This window comes from Vigna unguiculata, chromosome 9 (assembly GCF_037176805.1).
Source record: "Vigna unguiculata cultivar grain cowpea cultivar isolate G323 ecotype 2 chromosome 9, ASM3717680v1, whole genome shotgun sequence".
Lineage (NCBI taxonomy): Eukaryota > Viridiplantae > Streptophyta > Magnoliopsida > Fabales > Fabaceae > Vigna > Vigna unguiculata.
Genome location: NC_140800.1, coordinates 38,538,058 through 38,559,728, shown reverse-complemented (window position 1 = coordinate 38,559,728; position 21,671 = coordinate 38,538,058). Strand labels below are relative to the sequence as shown.

At 32.2% G+C, this 21,671-nt stretch overlaps 3 protein-coding genes across 3 annotated transcripts; 2 read left to right on the top strand and 1 right to left on the bottom strand.

Annotated features, from left to right (window-relative positions):
- The first annotated feature begins 253 nt into the window (after positions 1–253).
- LOC114163281 (double-stranded RNA-binding protein 1-like) lies at positions 254–4,463 on the top strand. Its single transcript, XM_028047497.2, has 3 exons — positions 254–474; positions 821–1,083; positions 3,366–4,463. The coding sequence occupies exons 1-3, from the start codon at positions 450–452 to the stop codon at positions 4,128–4,130; spliced, it is 1,053 nt and encodes a 350-aa protein (XP_027903298.1). The 5' UTR covers positions 254–449; the 3' UTR covers positions 4,131–4,463.
- A 9,197-nt stretch (positions 4,464–13,660) lies between these two features.
- RGTA1 (RAB geranylgeranyl transferase alpha subunit 1) lies at positions 13,661–18,518 on the top strand. The gene is made up of 8 exons (XM_028048460.2): positions 13,661–13,875; positions 13,966–14,119; positions 14,232–14,392; positions 14,634–14,738; positions 15,612–16,397; positions 16,519–16,699; positions 17,019–17,202; positions 17,733–18,518. Exons 1-8 carry the CDS (start codon positions 13,760–13,762, stop codon positions 18,119–18,121), a joined length of 2,076 nt encoding a protein of 691 aa, XP_027904261.1. The 5' UTR covers positions 13,661–13,759; the 3' UTR covers positions 18,122–18,518.
- A 934-nt stretch (positions 18,519–19,452) lies between these two features.
- LOC114196338 (uncharacterized) lies at positions 19,453–20,573 on the bottom strand. Its single transcript, XM_028086951.2, has one exon. The coding sequence runs from the start codon at positions 20,334–20,336 to the stop codon at positions 19,671–19,673; it is 666 nt and encodes a 221-aa protein (XP_027942752.1). The 5' UTR covers positions 20,337–20,573; the 3' UTR covers positions 19,453–19,670.
- Between the last annotated feature and the right edge of the window lie 1,098 nt (positions 20,574–21,671).

Below are 21,671 nucleotides of genomic sequence, written 5' to 3'. Positions count from 1 at the left end.
AACTAAAAAACAAAAGTGGTTATAAAATAAAATACAGTTATAAGAAAAAAAATATACACATTATAAAAAAAAGAAAAGAAAAAAAGATCACTATACATCACATTGAAAAGTGATCAAGAATCCATTGTTGTCTAAGTATGGGCCATTGGATTGTGCAGAAAGAAAAATCAAGGAGTGAAAAATGGCATCAAATGGACCAGATGAATGGGCCTTTTCGGGTACTATGCACCCGAATTAAACGCGTCCTAGCCACTTAATAAAACGAGAGCGGCGCAGATTCCGGCATTGCCTCCCACATGTACTTCACACACAAACCACCTTTTTCTTCTTCTTCTTTTATCTTCTCACACCGTTTTGAACATTCATCCACGCTTTTTCCGCTCATTAAGTTTGAGTGAACCAATTAGAGTCTCAGAATCACTCACTCAATCCTTCTGTAACCGTCACCGATGCTCACTAACGACGATTTCCAAGGTATTCCCTCTATTGTTTTTTAAATTTAACTGAATAATCGGAGACAAAGGTTTGATTTCTTGCTTTCATGAATCATTCTGTCCCTCTAGATGAGGGAGTGAGTTTTTGTAAAAGAATGTAGGGTTCAAGAGAAATGTGCTTTATGCTTAAGGGGATTCGTGAAGGGTGTTTGATCAACTAGGTTTGAAGTAATGAAGTAATAGCTTGTTAAAAAAAATGTAAACTTTGATAGGGTTCGCTGCAATCAAAGGTGGATCGAAACTGGCTTAGTTGTCACGCCATTTGTATGGGTTGGGATATTACTATGTGTTAACTATTTGCATGTGTTTTCCTATACGTGTTTCAGGCGTTTCAAATTGCTATGTGTTTAAGAGTCGATTGCAGGAGTATGCGCAGAAGGCGGGGCTACCTACTCCTGTCTATGAAACTATCAAGGAAGGACCTTCCCATGAACCTTCTTTCAGGTCAACAGTGATAGTGAATGATGTCCGGTATGGTTCTTTGCCTGGATTTTCCAATCGGAAGGCAGCAGAGCAGTCCGCTGCCGAAGTTGCTTTGGTTGAGTTGGCCAAATCTAATGCTGTTAATCAATCCATCACTCAACCTGTTGTAAGTAGTCTTTAACTATTATCAACTTTTTTGTGCATGCAAAGTGTGGATTTTCACATGCTAAATGTGGCGCTACCATTGTATAGGTTTCTGAAACCTTCTTTGACCCTTGAAATCATGTTGTTTAGTTGTTCTTTTTTGGGTAAAAGTATGCTTTTTCTCCCGTTTTCTAATGCATTTTTTTGTCAGACAAAGTGACTAAAGCCCAATTTAAGTTGAATTCTCTTGAATGTAATGCATTTTTTGGGCCTAATGCATGTATTTAAATCTTTTTTCTTGACCATTCTACATGTTAGAATATAATTAGCGGTTACAGGTTTTCAGAAAATGGTTTCTAGAAAATCAACCGTTACATAATCTCGTAAATTATGATGATTGATTCTATATTATTATGTACTTTTATTGTAATTGACTCTATTCAATAGTATAAATACATATTGTGTGCTCTGTATTGTAATGGATTCTATTCAATAGGATAAATACATCTTGTGTGCTCTGAATTATGCACACAATACATTCAGAACATATACAATTCCATACACACAATACATTCAGAACATATACAATTCCATACTGCAAAACAGTCCCCTTCACGCTTTTCGGATATACTAATATGATGCTCTATTCCTATTAATTTCACCACCAGCTTTCATTTTTACCTCATTACTATGTTCTTATTTTTCTTAGATCGATTGTTATTGTGCGCTTAAACTATGATGTATTAGTTATTGTTTATCATGAATTTCTTTTAATCTTTTAATCATGTTTTCTAATGCATTTTTTGTCGGACGAAGTGACTAAAGCCCAATTTAGGTTGGATTCTCTTGAATCTAAGCCTCAATAACTAGAGCGTTACGAGGGAATTTTTGGGCCTAATGCATGTATTTTAAACCTTTTTTCTTGACCATTCTACATGTTAGAATATAATCAGCGGTTACATATTTCCAAAAAATCAACCGTTACATAATCTCATAAATTATGATAATTGATACCATATTATTATGTACTTTTATTGTAATTGATTCTATTCAATAGTATAAATACATATTGTGTGCTCTTTATTGTAATTGATTCTATTCAGTAGTATAAATACATATTGTGTGCTCTGCATTATACACACAATACATTCAGAACATATACAGTTCCATACTGCAAAACACTCCCCTTCACACTTTTCGAATATACTAATATGATGCTCTATTCCTATTAATTTCACCATCAGCTTTCATTTTCACTTCATTACTATGTTCTTATTTTTCTTAGATAGATTGTTATTGTGCGCTTAAACTATGATGTATTAGTTATTGTTTATCATGAATTTCTTTTAATCATGTTTTCTAATGCATTTTTTGTCGGACGAAGTGACTAAAGCCCAATTTAGGTTGAATTTTCTTGAATCTAAGCCTCAGTAACTAGAGCGTTACGAGGGAATTTTTGGGCCTAATGCATGTATTTTAAACCTTTTTTCTTGACCATTCTACTTGTTAGAATATAATCAGCGGTTACATATTTCCAAAAAATCAACCGTTACATAATCTCGTAAATTATGATGATTGATTCCATATTATTATGTACTTTTATTGTAATTGATTCTATTCAATAGTATAAATACATATTGTGTGCTCTTTATTGTAATTGATTCTATTCAGTAGTATAAATACATATTGTGTGCTCTGCATTATACACACAATACATTCAGAACATATACAATTCCATACTGCAAAACACTCCCCTTCACACTTTTCGAATATACTAATATATTCCTATTAATTTCACCATCAGCTTTCATTTTTACCTCATTACTATGTTCTTATTTTTCTTAGATCGATTGTTATTGTGCGCTTAAACTGTGATGTATTAGTTATTGTTTATCATGAATTTCTTTTAATCATTTTTAGTGTGCATTATTATATTTAAGATAGTAGTCATCCCACTTCCCACTATAGTGTTTTCAAAGTTTGCAACTACACACAGCCATCTGAGACTGATAACCATTTTTAGTTAATAGAATATATTTTGGCCCAGTAGGACTTCACTTTGCAGATTATATTTTCACCCACCTAAATCATTATTTGATTCTTGGAATATGCATGATTAGTAGTTATCAGATCTGACACTTTTAAGAGCTTATAGTCCCGTTGCCCAATTTATCTTGGGGATTTGTGTTTGTTGTATTGTCTCTGGACATCTAGTACTTTTAGTTTCAGCATTTTGGTCTCCTTGAGCTGTACAAGTTATTGTGCGTTTGCTGCCTCTGACCATGTTGGTGGTGTTACATCCAGCATGAAACAGGATTATGCAAAAATTTACTTCAGGAATATGCCCAGAAAATGAACTATGCAATGCCTATGTATCAGTGCAAAAAGGATGAAACACCTGGTCGAGCATCAGTATTTTCATGTACGGTGGACATTGGAGGTATACTCTATATTGGGGGAGCAGCAAAAACCAAGAAGGAAGCAGAGATTAAAGCTGCCAGAACTGCTTTATTAGCTATCCAGACAAGTGCATCGCATGCTTCCCAAAACCAGGCTGGCCATCCACAGTTGACAGTCCTTCCATGCAGAAAAAGGGTAGCAGAATCTGTTTTGATAGCCGACGAGAATTCGAATCCCCCAAAGCCTAAGAAAGCACGATTTAAAAGGAAATCTTCTAAGAGGAAAACTCCTAGAGATAAGATAGGCCTAATTCATACTGAAAACGTGGGTATTGAAGCAAATATTGATCATGAAGTAGAAACACAAGCAAGTGTTAATGGTGAATCAGGTGTGCAAGAAACGAAATCTGAAAAATTCACTTCAGAAGTCATGAAGAATTTAGAGAATGGAATATCATTTAAGTATCCCGAGAAAGAAGCATATGCTGTGGAGGGTTCTCTTGTTTTTGAAAATGGAAAGTCAGCAGAATTATACTCCAAAAGTCTTGGGACTGTTGTTACAGATCTCTCTTCCGTGTCAAATGGAGACATATTGGAAACAAGTGTGGAGAGGAACAAACAGTTATACAACGGAGAAATGGTTTCTGACCATTGTGTTGTGGGGGGTTGAGGCTTAAAGTGTTAAATTATCAGACTGCAAAGATTAAACTATTAGCATGGAAGATGACATTCAAGAATGCTGGTCATTTATTAATAGGAACCTTGAGGATTCCAACTCTTTTTCTTTGTTGGGTGTCACTCAATTAGGAAAGTAAAATATAGGATGTGATGATTCTCAAAGCATGTTGATAATTTTCATGAGTGATCTGATGAGGATGTGTAACACCATTTATTTATATTGTATTAGAATATGTGAGTTATGTTTCATTTGTTAGCGACACGGGACGTGGATTTGGACGGGTTTGAGTTTATATGAAAAGTGCAGTTTCCTTTTGGAGTTTAACTCTGAATTTGAAATGTAAAAGATTCATTGCATGTTTTGGTTGGTGAAAACTCTTTAGAATGTGTTTGGTACGATGGAAAGAAATGCATTTCTTTTTGTACACTAAAACTTATTTTGAATTCGGTTTAATGTTAATTTATTTTTTAATTAAAGATTTTAACAAGTTGTGGCTTTAATTTTATTATTATATTTATAAAGTTACCTACGAATGAAAGAGAAACAAATATTTCATTTTGATGATTTAATGTCGGATACATATTGGCCTTAACTACATGTCAGGCCAAGTACTAGATTGGAATCTCATGCGTCGGGAGGTTAAAAGTAATTGATGATTGATATGTGATAGTTGAATGTGATTAAGTGATTGGAAATAACCAATTAGATAAACTAATGATGCAATCCATCAAGGGTTGACGGACCTATGATGCCTTGTTTGAAGAATATATCTCCAATGACGTCACACAATTTAGCTTTTCACTAGTTAATGATGGAGTCAAAATGATAACATATTGCATATATTTTCTAATAACTTATTCTAGGGTCATCATTCCGTTGAGGTGCTAGATGACTTGTTTGTTTCATCTTTCCAACACGGAGCTCTTACATACGATGCTAGAATGTGATCATGAAGGAGTCTGTCAAGATTTTTTTACAGTATTTAAGCTATGTTCACTTCAAGGGAAGTAACTATTCATAGAGAATGACAATGGAGTAGAGGTGAAATCTGCATTCGTCTAGGTGGGTGTAAGAGTAAGAAAAGGTGACGATTTGCGGGATCTACTGATTTTGCAGTCTCCATTAAATTGATGTCATTTGAGAGGAATACATATTTAAATACATTTTTACCCTCAAATTAAATATGTTTTCTTCATGTGCATGTGTGCGGCTGGTGGAGAGGGATCCGATCCCATGAGGGCGGAACCAATCCATGAGAAAATGTGAGAGTAGAACCGATCCATGACAACTGTAATCAATCCATGATATTTCCAAATACACTTTTTATTAAACTAATAGGTCTTCCAAATCCATTGAGTGAATTCGATCCATGATAATATGATTTTTCTTCCTTTGGACCATGTTTGTTTTTTAAAAGCAAATAATAATAATAATAAAAAAATATATAAATATGTATATTAATTAATGATAATTACTATATTTTTAAATTTTAATAAATTTAATTCATCTAATTATCATTTAATTTAATTTTTACCATCAAGGATATTTTAGTAATTTTCAAATTTTTATCTATTATTTTTTTTAATTTATTACATTAATCAAATCACTCACTAACTTTTATGAAATTCATTTTCAAATCCACTCTTTTTACCCTCTAAATCCACTCAAAAAAACACACATATTCATCCACTCAAATTAACACAAATCCATCTTTACACTCTCTTTTAAATGTATCCTACCAAGCGAACACACCCTTAAAATACTAGTGAAGGGTTTGAGAGCATATATGTACGAAATTGAAAGATGATGTACTATGCTTGAACAAGGTGAAGTCATATGAACGAGGTGAAGTTACAAAAATTAACCCTTATTTTTTACACTAGGTGGCTGGCTTGAAAAAAAAAACGCCAAATAAGATAGACAAATAAGTGAGGTACAATGAGCAAATATGTGGGGAGTTGTGTTCTAATTTTCGTACAATTTTTTTAAATTTAGTAATCATATTCTTTTTTTTTCCATCCAATGGGATGTACTTCTTATGTACCACGAATATTATTATATGTTATCCAAATCAACCCTTGTTACTTGCAATAGGTGGCTGACTTGAAGAAAAAAATAGGCCAATAAATTGGGCACAATAGGTAAATAAGTGGCGAGCTGCGTATTATTTCTCGTAATATTTTTTAAAATTTTATAATCAATATTTTTTTATCATCCAATGTGATGTACCTCTTATGTAGCATGAATTTTAAAATATGTCACAAAAATCAACCCTTAATTCTTGCACTAAGCTTGAAGAAAAAAAATAGGAAAAAAATGAGGCTCAATAAGTAAATAAGTGAGGAGTTGTGTATTACTTCTTGTACAATTTTTTAAAATTTACAAATCAATATTTTTTTGTTATGCAATGGGATGTACCTCTTATAAGTTACAAAAATACCCCCTTATTGTTTGCACTAGGTGGTTGACTTGAAGGAAAAAATAGGCCAAACAAGATAGGCAAATGAGTGGACCTCAATTAAAACATAAGTGGGAAGTTGCATGTTACTTTTCGTACAATTTTTTAACATTTAGTAATCAATTTTTTTTTCATCCAATGAGATGTACTTCTTATGTACCATTTATTATAAGTTAACTAAATCAACTTTTGTTGCTTGTACTAGGTGGCTGGCTTGAAGAAAAAAATAGGTCAATAAATTAGGCAGAATAAGTAAATAAGTGGACAGCTGCGTATTAATTCTCGTATAATTTTTTAAACTTTTATAATCAATCTTTTTTTGTCATCCAATGGGATGTAGATCTTATGTACCATGAATTTTAAAATGTCACAAAAATCAACGCTTAATTCTTGCACTAGGTGTGGCTGACTTGAAGAAAAAAATAGGTAAATAAATGAGACTCAATCAGTAAATAAGTGGAGAGTTGTGTATTATTTCTCGTACAATCAATCTTTTTTTGGTTATCCAAGGTTATCCAATGGGATGTACTTCTTATGTACCATGTATTTAATTATTTTTTATATGTAGCTGACTTGAAAAAAAAAATAGGCCGAATAAGATAGGCAAATAAGTGGACCCCAATGAAAAAATATGTGGGGAGTTGCGAGTTACTTTTCGTATAATTTTTTTTTCATTCAATGGGATGTACTTCTTATACCACAAATTTTATTGTAAGTTAGCCAAATCAACTTTTGTTGCTTGCACTACGTGGCTGACTTCAAGAAAAAAATAGGCCAATAAATGGGGCACAATAAGTAATTAAGTGGAGAGCTGCGTATTACTTCTCGTATATTTTTTTAAACTTTTATAATCAATTTTATTGTCATCCAGTGGGATGTAGGTCTTATGTACTATGAATTTTAAAATATGTCACAAAAATCAACGCTTCATTCTTGCACTAGTGGCTGGCTTGAAGAAAAAAATAGGCAAATAAATGAGACTCAATCAGTAAATAAGTGGAGAGTTGTGTATTACTTCTTATATAATTTTTTAAAATTTACTACTCAATCTTTTATTGTTATCGAATGGAATGTACCTCTTATGTACCATGTATTTAATTATAAGTTACAAAAATCAATCCTTATTGTTTACACACTATGTATCTGACTTGAAGAAAAAAAATAGGCCGAATAAGATAGACAAATAAGTGGACCCCAATGAAAAAATATGTGCAGAGTTGCGTGTTACTTTTCGTACAATTTTTTAAATTTAGTAATCAAATTTTTTTTCATCCAATGGGATATACTTCTTATGTACCACAAATTTTATTATAAGTTAGACAAATCAACCATGGTTGCTTGCACTAGGTGGCTAACTTGAAGAAAAAAATAGAACAATGGGGCATAATAAATAAATAATTAAATGGTGAGCTGCGTACTACTTCTCGTACAATTTTTTAAAATTTACTAATCAATATTTTTTTGTCGTCCAATGGGATGTACCTTTTATGTACTATGAATTTGATTATAAGTTACAAAAATGAACCCTTATTTTTTGCACTAGGTAAGCTTGAAGAAAAAAAATGCGCAGATAGACAAATAAGTGGGGCACAATGAACAAATATGTGGGGAGTTGCAGTTTACTTTTCCTACAATTTTTTAAAATTTAGTAATCATTCTTTTTTTCATCCAAAGGGATGTACTTCTTATGTAGCACGAGTTTTATTATAAGTGATCCAAATCAACCCTTGTTGCTTGCACTAGGTGGCTGGCTTGAAGAAAAAAAAAGGTCAATAAATGGGACACAATAAGTAAATAAGTGGGAGTTGTGTATTATTTCTCGTATATTTTTTTAAACTTTTATAATCAATTTTATTTGTCATCCAGTGGGATGTAGGTCTTATGTACTATGAATTTTAAAATATGTCACAAAAATCAACGCTTCATTCTTGCACTAGGTGGCTGGCTTCGAGAAAAGAATAGACCAATAAATGGGGCACAATAAGTAAATAAGTGGGAAGCTGCGTATTATTTCTAGTACAATTTTTTAAAATTTTATAATCAACCTTTTTTGTCATCTGATGGGATGTAACTCTTATGTACCCTGAATTTTAAAAAATCAACTCTTAATTCTTGCACTAGGTGGTTGGCTTGAAGAAAAAAAAAAAGGTAAATAAATGAGACTCAATCAGTAAATAAGCGGGGAGTTGTGTATTACTTCTTGTACAATTTTTTAAAATTTAGTAATCAATATTTTTTTGTTATCCAATGGGATAACTCTTATGTACAATGTATTTAATTATAAGTTACAAAAATCAACTCTCATTGTTTGCACCATGTGACTGACTTGAACAAAAAAATAGGTCGAATAAGATAGGCAAATAAGTGGACCCCAATAAAAAAATATGTGGGGAGTTGTGTGTTACTTTTCGTAATATATTTTAAAATATTTTTTTTTCATCAAATGGAATGTACTTTTTATGTACCACAAACTTTATTATAAGTTAGACAAATCAACCTTGTTGCTTACACTAGTGGCTGAATTGAAGAAAAAATAGAATAATAAATGGGGCACAATAAATAAATAAGTGGTGAGTTGTGTATTACTTCTCATACAAGTTTTTAAAATTTACTAATCAATATTTTATCATCCTCCAATGGGATGTATCTTTTATGTACCATGAATTTGATTATAAGTTAAAAAATGAACCCTTATTTTTTGCACTAGGTGACTGACTTAAAGCAAAAAATACGCCAAATAAGATAGGCAAATAAGTGGGGACACAGTGAACAAATATGTGGGGAGTTGCACTTTACTTTTCGTACAATTTTTTAAAATTTAGTAATAATTTTTTTTTCATAAAAAAGATGTACTTCTTATGTACCACGAAATTTATTATAAGTTATCCAAATCAATCTTGTTGCTTGCACTAGGTGGCTGGCTTGAAGAAAAAAAAAAGGGTCAATAAATGGGGCACAATAAGTAAATAAGTGGGAGTTGCGTATTATTTCTCGTACAATTTTTTAAAATTTCATAATCAATATCTTTTTGTCATATGATGGGATGTACTTATGTACAATTTAAAAATATCTCACAAAAATCAACCATTAAAGAAAAAAAATAGGAAAATAAATGGGGCTCAATAAGTAAATAAGTGAGGAGTTGTGTATTACTTCTTGTACAATTTTTTAAAATTTACAAATCAATATTTTTTAGTTATCCAATGGGGTGTCCCTTTTATAAGTTATAAAAATCAAGCCTCATTGTTTGCATTAGGTGGCTGCCTTGAAGAAAAAAATAGGCCCAAAAAGATAGGCAAATCAGTGGTCCTCAATGAAAACATGATGGAAAGTTGCATGTTACTTTTCGTACAATTTTTTAAAATTTTGTAATCAATCTTTTTTTTTTCATCCAATGGAATGTACTTCTTATGTGCCAGAAATTTTATTATAAAATCAACCCTTATTGTTTGCACTAGGTGGCTGTAGAAAAAAATAGAACAATAAATGGGGCACAATAAATAAATAAGTGGGATCTGCGTATTACTTTTTTACAATTTTTTAAAATTTACTAATCAAACTTTTTTTGTCCTCCAATGGAATGTACCTTTTATGTACCATGAATTTGATTATAAGTTACAAAAATTAACCCTTATTTTTTTCACTAAAAAAATCTGTCAAATAAGATAAGCAAATAAGTGGGGTACAATGAACAAATATGTGGGGAGTTGCGTTTTACTTTTCATACAATTTTTTAAAATTTAGTAATCATATTCTTTTTTTTCATTTTTCATCCAAGGAATGTACTTCTTATGTACCACGAATATTATTATATGTTATCCAAATCAACCCTTGTTACTTGCAATAGATGATTGCCGTGAAAAAAAAAATAGGCCAATAAATTGGGCACAATAGATAAATAAGTGGAAAGCTACGTATTATTTCTCGTAATATTTTTTAAAATTTTTTAATCAATATTTTTTTGTCATCCAATAAAATGTACCTCTTATGTACCATGAATTTTAAAATATGTCACAAAAATCAACTCTTAATTATTGCATTAGGCTTCAAGAAATAAATAGTAAAATAAATGGGGCTCAATAAGTAAATAAGTGAGGAGTTCTGTATTACTTATTGTACAATTTTTTAAAATTTACAAATCAATATTTTTTTTGTTATGCAATGGGATGTACCTCTTATAAGTTACAAAAATACCCCTTATTGTTTGCAATAGGTGGCTGACTTGGAGAAAAAAATAAGTCAAACAAGATAGGCAAATGAGTGGACCCCAATCAATTAAAACATAAGTGGGAAGTTGCAGGTTACTTTTCTTACAATTTTTTAACATTTAGTAATCAATCTTTTTTTCATCTAATAGGGTGTTGTTCTTATGTACCACGAATTTTATTATAAGTTAGCTAAACCAACCATTGTTGCTTGCACTAGGTGCCTAGCTTGAAGAAAAAATAGGTCAATAAATAGGGCACAATAAGTAAATAAGTGGAGAGGTGCGTATTACTTATGTATAATTTTTTAAACTTTTATAATAAATCTTTTTTGTGATCCAATAGGATGTAGATCTTATGTAGCATGAATTTGATTATAAATTACAAAAATCAACCATTATTTTTTACACTAGGGATGAAAGTGGGGCATAATGAATAAATATGTGGGAAGTTATGGTTTACTTTTCGTAACATTTTTTAAAATTTAGTAATCAATCTTTTTTTTTTTGCATCCAATGGGATGTACTTCTTATGTAACACGAATTTTATTATAAGTTAGCCACATCAATCATTGTTTCTTGCACTAGGTGGCTGGCTTGAAGAAAAGAATAGACTAATAAAGGGGCACAATAAATAAATAAGTGGAGAACTGCGTATTACCTCCTCCTACAATTTTTTAAAATTTTATAATCAATATTTTTTATATCCAATGGGGATCTACCTCTTATGTACAGTGAATTTTAAAATATGTCACAAAAATCAACCATTATTTCTTGTATGGCTGACTTGAAGAAAAAAATAGGCAAATAAATGGGCTCAATAAGTAAATAAGTGGGGAGTTCTATATTACTTCTTGTAAAAATTTTTAAAATTTACTAATCATACTTTTTTTTATCCAATGGGATGTACCTCTTATGTACCATGAATTTAGATATAAGTTACAAAAATTAACCTGCACTAGGGGTTGGAAGAAAAAAATAGGCCAAACAAGATAGACAAATGAGTGGATCCCAATGAAAAAATATGTGGGGAGTTGCGTGTTATTTTTCGTACAATTTTTTAAAATTTAGTAATCAATTTTTTTTCATTCAATGGGATGTACTTCTTATGTACCACGGATCTTATTATAAGTTAGACAAATCAACCCTTGTTGCTTGCACTAGGTGGTTGACTTGAAGAAAAAACTAAGCCATTTGGTAATTTAAATAAATAAGTGGAGAGCTGCGTATTACTTCTCGTACAATTTTTTTTAAATTTACCAATCAATATTTCTGTGTCATGCAATGGGATATACCTTTTATGTACAACAAATTTGATTATAAGTTAGAAAAATCAATCCTTATTGTTTGCACTAGGTGGTTGGCTGGAAGAAAAAATACGCCAAATAAGATAGGCAAATAAGTGAGACACAATAAATAAATATATTTTTTATCATCCAATGGAAATACCTCTTATGTATCACGGATTTGATTATAAGTTACAAAAATCAACCATTATTGCCTTCACTATGTGGCTACTATGTTGCTGACTTTAAGAAAAAATATGTCAAATCGGATAGACAAATAATTATGACATAAAGAATAAATAAGTTGGGAGTTGTGAACAAATTTGTGAATTGTAATAAAATTTATGGTACATATGTACATTCCTCTAGATGATAAAAAAAAGTGTTTAGTAAATTTTAAAAAATTATACGTAAAATAATACGCAGCTCCCAATTTATTTATTTTTTGTGCCACAATTATTTGTCTATCTGATTTGGCCTATTTTGTTCTTGAAGCCAGCCACATAGTGAAGGCAATAAGGTTGATTTTTGTAACTTATAATGAAATTCGTGATACATAAGAAGTACTTTCATTAGATGATAAAAAAAAATTTACTAGTAAAATTTAAAAAATTATACGAAAATTAACACACAACTGCGCACATATTTGTTGAATAATTTTAATATGTAGTAAATAGTTTAAACTGTTATATTTGTTTATTACGTGAAAATAATAAAAATTTATGCTTTCCAGATAAAAATTGTGACTTTTTCTTTTAAATAAATATTGCTTGAACTTTAATTTTATTAGTATTATTTAATAATTAATGTAAAATATATAATTTTGGTAATTTTTATTTTTACCACTCATTGCTTAACATGTATTGTGAAGTAGATTTCAATATAAGTAAATGAATGAAGATAAAATAATTTAATCCTTAAATACACTGAGAGATAAAAAAGATTCACTAAAATTTTTATATGTACTTTTTTTCTTTTCTTAAGAAAAATAAGTTCTTTAAAGTTGTCAACTATGTTTCGTATTTTTACATTTATGTGAAGTATAATTTTACCAAATAAAAATATAAATTATATAACTAAAATACAGAACAAAAAAAGGACATTTCAAAAATTTTAATCTTTAAAAAAAATATTATTCATAATATATTAAAAGGTTTTCAGAACACAAATTTAAAAAACACTCTAGAAAAAATATATTTAAATTTTGTGAGGATAATTTAAAATACAATCTTGTATATTTTTCTGAACAAAAAATTTCTTTTATTTTGTAGATTTTTTTTTTTCAAATTCGCTTTGTTATAATAGAGAGGTGACTTTGTATTTTCAAAGATTTCTTAAACTCTAAAGTGAGAATTATTTTTTGAAAATTTTATTTCATAACAGCTAACATTTAATTTCGAAATACATCTTGAAATTCTAATTTTTTGATATTTGTTTAATCACAATATTAATATAAGATTCTTTTAATATATTTTAATATATTCTAAATAACATTTTATAAGAAATTTAAAACATTATTTTGTTCATGAGAATTTTTTTTCTTACACAAACTCTAAACCCACAACCGGGTACAAGCTCCTATTATTAATTATCAGAAAACAATGAGATCTGCCCAAACACTAGAACTCAAAACGACGGCGAAGGGCAGAGGAAGTGTGAATTACGTTTGAAAATGCACGGTAGGCCTCGCAAAGCGCTTAAGCAAGAAGATGAAACTGCTTTATCAGCAAAAACTGAAAAGCTTCGTTCACTCCAAGCTCAGTTCCTTGCCAATCACCACAACCGCATGTTGCTTCTTCTTCCTTCAACTCTTTCTCTTTCTCTCTCTTTCTCTTCTCCTTCGATTAATTCCAATTGTGCAAATCTGGTTGGTTGCAGATATAGCAAGGAAGCGCTAGATGTGAGTGCGAAGCTTCTAGAAGTTAATCCAGAGTGTTACACTGCTTGGAATTACAGAAAACTCGCGGTTCAAAACCTTCTCACTAACTCCGATTCCGATCCTCATTCTATCTTCCAAGACGAGCTCAAACTCGTGCGTGTTCACTCTCAGTTATTGCGGTTCAATTGTTTGGATAAATAATTAGTTTATTTTTTTTTCTGTGAATAGATTTGCTAGAGTTTTTTATTTGTTTCTAATGGTTTAGGTGGAGATTGCGCTGAGGAAGAATTTCAAGTCCTACGGCGCGTGGCATCACAGAAAATGGGTACTCAGCAAGGGGCATTCGTCCATCGACAACGAAATGCGCCTTCTGAATGGTTTTCAGAAGGCCGATCCTCGAAATTTCCACGCGTGGAATTACCGAAGGTTCAATACTGTTTCCTTTTGATGCTCTCTTTTCAACCAGAGAAAGAAAACGATTCAATTTGAGAAATTTTTGTTTCTCCTGTTTGTTATTAATTGTCGAAAATTTAATTCTGGCGTTTTGAAAAAAAAAAAAAAACACGTTTTCAATGCAGTTTTGCGAAATAATTCTATTTAACTCCTATCGAATGCTAAACTAAACTGGTTATGTTGGTTTCCTTTTATGCGTTGATTTTACTTCCAGGTTTGTTACCGAACTGATGAAACGATCTGATGAGGATGAGTTGAAATACACGGAGGAAGTTATAGGAGCTAATTTCAGTAACTACTCTGCATGGCACAATCGTAGGTAGTTATAACTAGAAATTTACTCATTCAAAGGAACGTTCTTTTGCTTGCTGGTTGTGTGCCTTTTCTGTATGAAGCCAATTATTTAATCACCTGAGTTACATAAGTGTGTTTTTCAGAACTTGTGAATTGACATTGGACTGTTTTGCTTGTGTTTGTATGTTTCTCTGAAAAGGCATGAAATTGAAATGTTAGGAATAAAATTATCTTCGTATTGTACATCTTTGTCTACATATGTTTGTTTTGTTCTTAGGTTATGTCCTTGAAATAAGCATCGGCATTTATCAACTCTACATCATTAAATGTTTTCCATGTGAGCCTTCGAGGTGCACTTTTGATATCTATGCTTGATCAATTGTGACCAAGAAAAGTGGTTTGATTTCATGTCAATAAGAATCAATTAGCTGCTAATTTGAAGCATTCTATAAGATTCTCGTGTAAATGAAAAAACTGAAAGCATATCATTGGGTGCGTGTACTTCAAAAAATCAGCCTTTTTGTTGCTTGATATGGTGACATGCCATGTTCTATCGAAGTATAAAACTGTCCTTTTCCCACGTCTTAAATGATCATCATGATGCAATGACTTTCATAATTCCAGAAATATTTTGACATTGTAGGAAACAGTTTGTGCAAGCTGTAATGCACTAGGTACTAATACTGCCCTTGCCCTTCATTAAAATAGTGGGAAACCCTTTTTTCCATTGAAGGCTTTTGCATAGTGTTTATTTGAACCAACTCCATTCTTTAGGACTTTATTTCAAGGATAAAATTTGACTTGTCTTGATCAACCAAATTTATTAATCTAAACAAAAAGGCTGAGAAAGGTGTATCAACTAATTTTATTAATATATATTGCATTTGGAATTTTTCAGTGTCCTTTTGTCAAATTTGCTGAAAAGAAAGGCTGAGGGATATTTCCCGAAAGAAAAAATTTTGGAAGAGGAGTTTGAACATGTTCACAATGCTATTTTTACTGACCCAGATGATCAGAGTGGCTGGTTTTATCATCTTTGGCTTATTGATCAAACCGTAAAAACTGATGCTCCTCTTCTTGTTTCGTCTTGGCCATCCCATGGATCTAATATAACTGTAATTGGGGACAACAGCCTTCAAGGTTGTGGTTTGTCTCTTCTAGATGGTACACTATCAGACACGGCAACTCTACCAATCATTCTTAATTTCAATCAAGCTGTAGAAGGAATAAACTCATCCACAGTGTCTATTAAATCTGAACTTTTAAAGGAGGAACTTGTTTGGAAACCTCTTTTGACGAGCAAATCGAATACTGCTAAAGTTTGGGTTGTATATCTAAACCTTGGAAATATGGAGCTTCAATCGTCAAAAACCTACTCCGTAGATATCAGCATTGGACATTCTAAGGGTATTGTATCTTCTAATGAATATCATTATGGTGATCCTTCCCAAATTTCCTTTAAAGTGTTTGTACAGACTCCATCTATTGAACAATCTGAAGGACAGGGTGGGAAAAGGACTACATGGAAGGATACAAATTTCCATAAAATTGATCATTTTCAGGAGTCAGATCCCATTCTTTCTGCCGTCCAAAATCACCATATTCCAACAACTTCCAATTGGCCCACTGAGGAAATTGGTGAAGAAATAACTAAATTTCGGGACTTATTGTCAGAGTATGATTGGTAAGGTTTATTTTTTAAATAGATAACTTTATGATTTGAAATCCTGCTTTGGAAGTTTTATTCCCATGTTTTTGTCCCTGTTTTATTCTAAGATAATGTGTACCCTTTTCCTTTTTTTTAGTAAAATTGGAAAGCTTACACTTGCAAGACTTTTGACTGCTCTTGATTTGTTATCATCTCAACATGATGGAAGAAAATCTAACACTGAAGAAGTTCTTCAACTTTACACCGATCTGATGAAGTTGGATCCAACACATTCTCTATACTACAAAGACGAGCATAGTCTAATATCACTAAAGCAGGTAATTTACTTTTCTTCAGAATTATTATCTATATAACATGATCTTATTCGACTTTCACTGTTGTTGATAAAGATGTCAAATACTCTTGTGAATATTATCTTTCACAGTCATGTTGGCTGTTTTCAATTTGAAAGGTAGATGTGTGTGTGTGGGAAAATATTTTCAGAATTAAACTTACAAAGTCGTGCTAGACTTTTGAAGCTTTTATCTGGACACGCTGGTGTATTTTTATATTTACTTTAACTTTACAATCGTCCAATTGTCTGTTTCTTCAACAATACATCATTTTTTCTCTTTTTATGTTTTGATGATTCTGCAGATAACTTCAACTAGGGACTCTTTACTACCATACTGCCACTATTATAAAGATGCAACAGAAACAATCACCGGTTATGTTTGTCTACGATTACAAAATCTATCATTGTCACGGCTGGGATCCATTGAGAATTTATTGTGGGTGCAAATGCTAGACCTTAGCCACAACGAACTTCAATCCGTTGAAGGTAAAACTCGTGTATCTTGTAAATTTGTTGTAACTTAGTTTTTCTATGTTCAAATACAAGAAGAGCCTATCCATATTCCTTCTTAGTGGGGTCAACAACATAGCACACAATTGGGCTTAATTAAACTGTATAAAGTTATGCTCTTCTATTTTCTCTTTAACTTACTCAACAAGCTGTTTTACGTGTATTGGCAAACCACTAGTCGTCCTCATGTTTCTATCCATGTTTCCTACGCCAATGGAGCATAAACTATCATCCTTTTGAATCTATACAGCTTAAGCAGACTACTGATGTCAACAGTTTAATAAAGTTTAATAAATTAATATTAATGATTTATGTTATTTTGATTCTTGCAATATAGATTTACTTAGTTTTATAAAAAACATGATTTCCAAATTCTTATGCAGCAGAATTCAATCATGAAAGGTTGTCTCTAGCTTTGGCTGTATCCTTGGCTAATCACTTTTGGAAAATTTAGCTTTTGACGTATCTAAAATTGAAATAAATATCATGCTGAATCTTTTTGACAGGATTGGAGGCAATGCAGCTTCTATCTTGCTTAAATCTGAGTCATAATAAAATTGGTAGCTTTACTGCTTTGGCGCCTCTCAGATTGGTTAAGTCACTTAAAGTGCTAAATATCTCACACAATGAGTTGGGTTGTCACTCGGTTGACACAACGAGATACTTATGCTCGTCTCCTCTATCTCACACTGAAGAATTTGCATGGGACCGTTTTGAAACCCTCACTGGCAGTGTTAGCGCCACAAAATTCTGGGAAGCTTTCTTGATTTTTGGAAGCTTGGCACTGACAGACTTAAACATTATAGGGAATGCAGTAGCCGATGAAAACTTCAGGTCATTTCTCGTCAAAGTTTTGCCAACGCTCAAGTGGCTAGATGACGAAGAACTATCTTGACCAATCTTGGCTTTTATAGACGCAGTTTTATCTTACTGGTATAATGTGAAGATTTTGCATTTGGTCCTTGTTGGCATCAGGTGCTACACTGCTAGTGACATTTTTACTGTTTATACAAATGTCGAATGACTTCTTGGGTAAGTAGTACAAGTTCCATGTTGAAATCTCTGCTTCCCCTTAGTCGTGAAGAAGATGCAGTTTATACGATCCTTAAGCATGTCATGTATACGGTCGGTGATATTAGGCTTGCATAACTCTATTTATATAAGTTTTTATGCCAAGACACGAAGGTGTAGTCCATCCTTGTGAAGGATGAAGTATCATTTGTGTATCAATCTCATGTTGCTGTGATCTTAAACTTTTATTTTGAACATTGTATTAATGAACGGTTTTGGGATTTGCTGCCTCGCTTTGCTAGGAGTAAATTGATTTAGTAATAGAGGAAAAGACAGGTTGCGAATCAGTAGAAAAAAAAATAATTTTCAGCTCTTTGAACTGCATTGTTGTTCAATAATGGATAACGCTATGTTGCACACTAAATCTCAAATTATGAATAATATTATGTTCCTCTCTGAATTATTGGTTTACATTTTCTTTAACATGTTTACTTTTCTATTATTTGTAACGCATTCAATTCAAGTCCACTAATACATCTAAGACATAATTTAAAACCGAATGTTATTAATTACGTCGGTGCAAACACATACTGATTAAAAGTTGAATTCTAAATAAAGTAGTTTTTCTTCAATTGAAAATTAATCGATTGGTACTTGGAGAGAAGAATCTTCGTATCTTTTAGGTTCTACTTCTCGTGATTAAAACCTGTAAAATAAATCCTCAAAAACAGCTAAAAAAGGGCTCCGGTTTGATAGAATTTCTATGTATTATGATTATTGACGAGGGTTTAGGGCTGTTCTTGCTTTACATCCGAAGAAGGTTATTCTTGCAGTTGAGGAACATGCATATGGGCTCTCTTCACACTTCTATGGTTACTAAGACAGCTCCATATCCAAACGTGTAATTCAGCCCAAAACAATTAAGAATATAGTACTCAGCATTATATCCCAATTTGATTGAGATGGTAAATCTAGCAACCAAAGCAGATATGATTGTAACCATCATGCGGCATCGAGTAACTTCTATCAGTAAAAGATAAAATAGCTTGATTTTGTAAGTGTTTGCAATGTAGGCATTTTCTTCACAGTTTTTTTTTTTTCAGTAGTTCTGAATTGGGCATATTGCATAAAAAGCACTGATGTTCTCGTGTTCTCAACAACATATGCTTAGGAACAGAACATAAAAGTGTAAGAAATACAAGGCAGTGTGCGAGGTAAGAAAATTCCCCCATACTAAATATGTAAATTTTCACCAGTTAACAGCTATAGAATTGAAATCCTTCGGCGAAAATCATTATTGATGTTAGTGCTCACACTTAACATCCGATCACAGTATCCATAATCGAAGATTATAAACAACGATATTGATATTGATAACAAACATACAACAAGCAAAGCGATATCATCTCAAACCTTTGATTCGATAGCGAACGCTACGACGAACCCAACCTGTTGAGAGCTTCCTGAGCCACGTTCAATTGTGGCTCCAATTGGAGAGCCTCTTTATAAGCCTTCTTCGCTTCCTCTCCCATCTCATTTTCCTCATAACACTCTCCCAGCATGCACCACGCTTTCGGGTTCCGCGGACTCAGCTTCACCGACTCGTTCAAATCCGCCAGAACCGAGTCAACGCGCCGCTCGCTCAACGAGATCTTCAGCTCCGCTCTCTTCAGCAGCGCGTCGCCTCTCTCGTCGGCCGCCAGCGACGCCGCGGCCAGCGGAGACAGCGCGGCGTCTAGCGCGTCCAGCGCGTTGCTACGGAAGCCCTGGAGATCGAGCGCCATGGACTTCAAGAAGTGCGAGGCGGCGTCCTTAGGATCTAGCGCGATCGCCTTCTCGGCTTCCTCTAGAGCCTGTTTAGCGAGTGAGACTGTGACGGAGGCGCTTTTCGATCTTCTGGCTTGCGCGACGAGTTGCGCGCCTTTGACGAAATGGCTCTTCGCTTGGACGGCGCGTGGATTTGGGGGACGGTGGCGGAGCTTGGCATAGAGGCGCTGGGGAATGCCGTGCATCCAGAGGAAGGAGACGATGGCTATGGAGATGACGATGACTTGTAGCGCGATATCGCGAATCATTGCTTTTTTCTCATCGGGCTCCATTTTTGGATTCTCTTGTAGTCACGGATCTGCAGAGAAGTGGTGTATATAGATAGATTGATGGAAGAGAAGAGTACAAAAATTTGACAAGCTTTTCTGGTCTTCTTCAGTCAGAGACTCTATGCGTAGACCACAACGTAGCCGCCATGGTTCCTTTGACTATTCATCTACCTTCAATCCAGGTAAAGCAATTAATTCTCATTTTTTTATTGTTTTCAACTATACCCTCTACTATTTTCTAAATTAATCAAACTATAACTCAATAATGTTTTCCACTATTTTCTTAAACTAATCAAACTATAGCTCAATAATGTTTTCCACTATTTTCTAAATTAATCAAAACTATAACTCAATAATGTGTGTCACGCACTATGGTTTATGCTATTTATGACACACATTTTATACATCCTAAGATTTGGCTCTTCATCCTGAGCCTCTCTCACCGTGATAAAATATTTTTCTACATGTACAACCACCTTTTCCTTCCTATTCAAAATAAAAAGTATTTTATTAAAATAATTTAGTCTTATAACACATGAGATATGACAAAAAGAAGTTGAATTGTGTTTTAGAGGATATTTTAACAATAAAAAATAAATAAAAACAACAACAAAGGCCGTTATTTCTATATTAATTTATTTCAATGAATGAAACTACATACGGGCTTTCAGGTTTTTTTAAGACATAATTTACATAATCATTTATTATCACTCACGGCCTAATATTTTATTTTATTTTTTTACTTTTCTCTTTTGAAGATTTTTTCAAGCAAGATCATTTTCAAGTTTTTATACTCTTCCATATAGATAAAAGAAGACAGTACAGTAATGATAAGTATGAAAGATGAAGCTTTAACAGAACACTGAAAAGATAGTAAGATACTTTTTAACAAAACTTTATTACAAAATAAAAACTTTTAAACATTGTTATTATTGTATTTTCTCGTATATTGAGTTTTCGAAAAAGATAATTATTGCGTTGCATTGCAAGATATTTAGGGTATTGTTTAGAAGACATGATTAAATTTGTTATAAGGATAAACATTATTATATTAGTGTATTGAATATCGTTTAATGCATGAGATTACTCTAAATTTTTCTAACATTAATAAATAGCTCTTAATTCATCATTTTATTTTAACTTTTACAATCTATCTATTCTTTCATAAATTATGAAGAATGAAATATTAAATACTTTTTTCTTAGTCATATAATTAAAAAAAATTACATTTTTTATTCCAAAATAAACCATATGTATTATTTTTTGAACTTACACTATATATTATATGACTTTAGACTTTAAACAATACTTTATTTAAATTCTTAAAATGTAATTATT

Coding starts and splice junctions, on each gene's coding strand:
- LOC114163281 (XM_028047497.2), top strand. CDS start 450: ATGCTCACTAACGACGATTTCCAAG. Junction 475..820: donor CACTAACGACGATTTCCAAG/GTATTCCCTCTA, acceptor TACGTGTTTCAG/GCGTTTCAAATTGCTATGTG. Junction 1,084..3,365: donor AATCCATCACTCAACCTGTT/GTAAGTAGTCTT, acceptor TGTTACATCCAG/CATGAAACAGGATTATGCAA.
- RGTA1 (XM_028048460.2), top strand. CDS start 13,760: ATGCACGGTAGGCCTCGCAAAGCGCTTAAGCAAGAAGATGAAACTGCT. Junction 13,876..13,965: donor GCCAATCACCACAACCGCAT/GTTGCTTCTTCT, acceptor GGTTGGTTGCAG/ATATAGCAAGGAAGCGCTAG. Junction 16,700..17,018: donor GTCTAATATCACTAAAGCAG/GTAATTTACTTT, acceptor ATGATTCTGCAG/ATAACTTCAACTAGGGACTC.
- LOC114196338 (XM_028086951.2), bottom strand. CDS start 20,336: ATGGAGCCCGATGAGAAAAAAGCAATGATTCGCGATATCGCGCTACAA.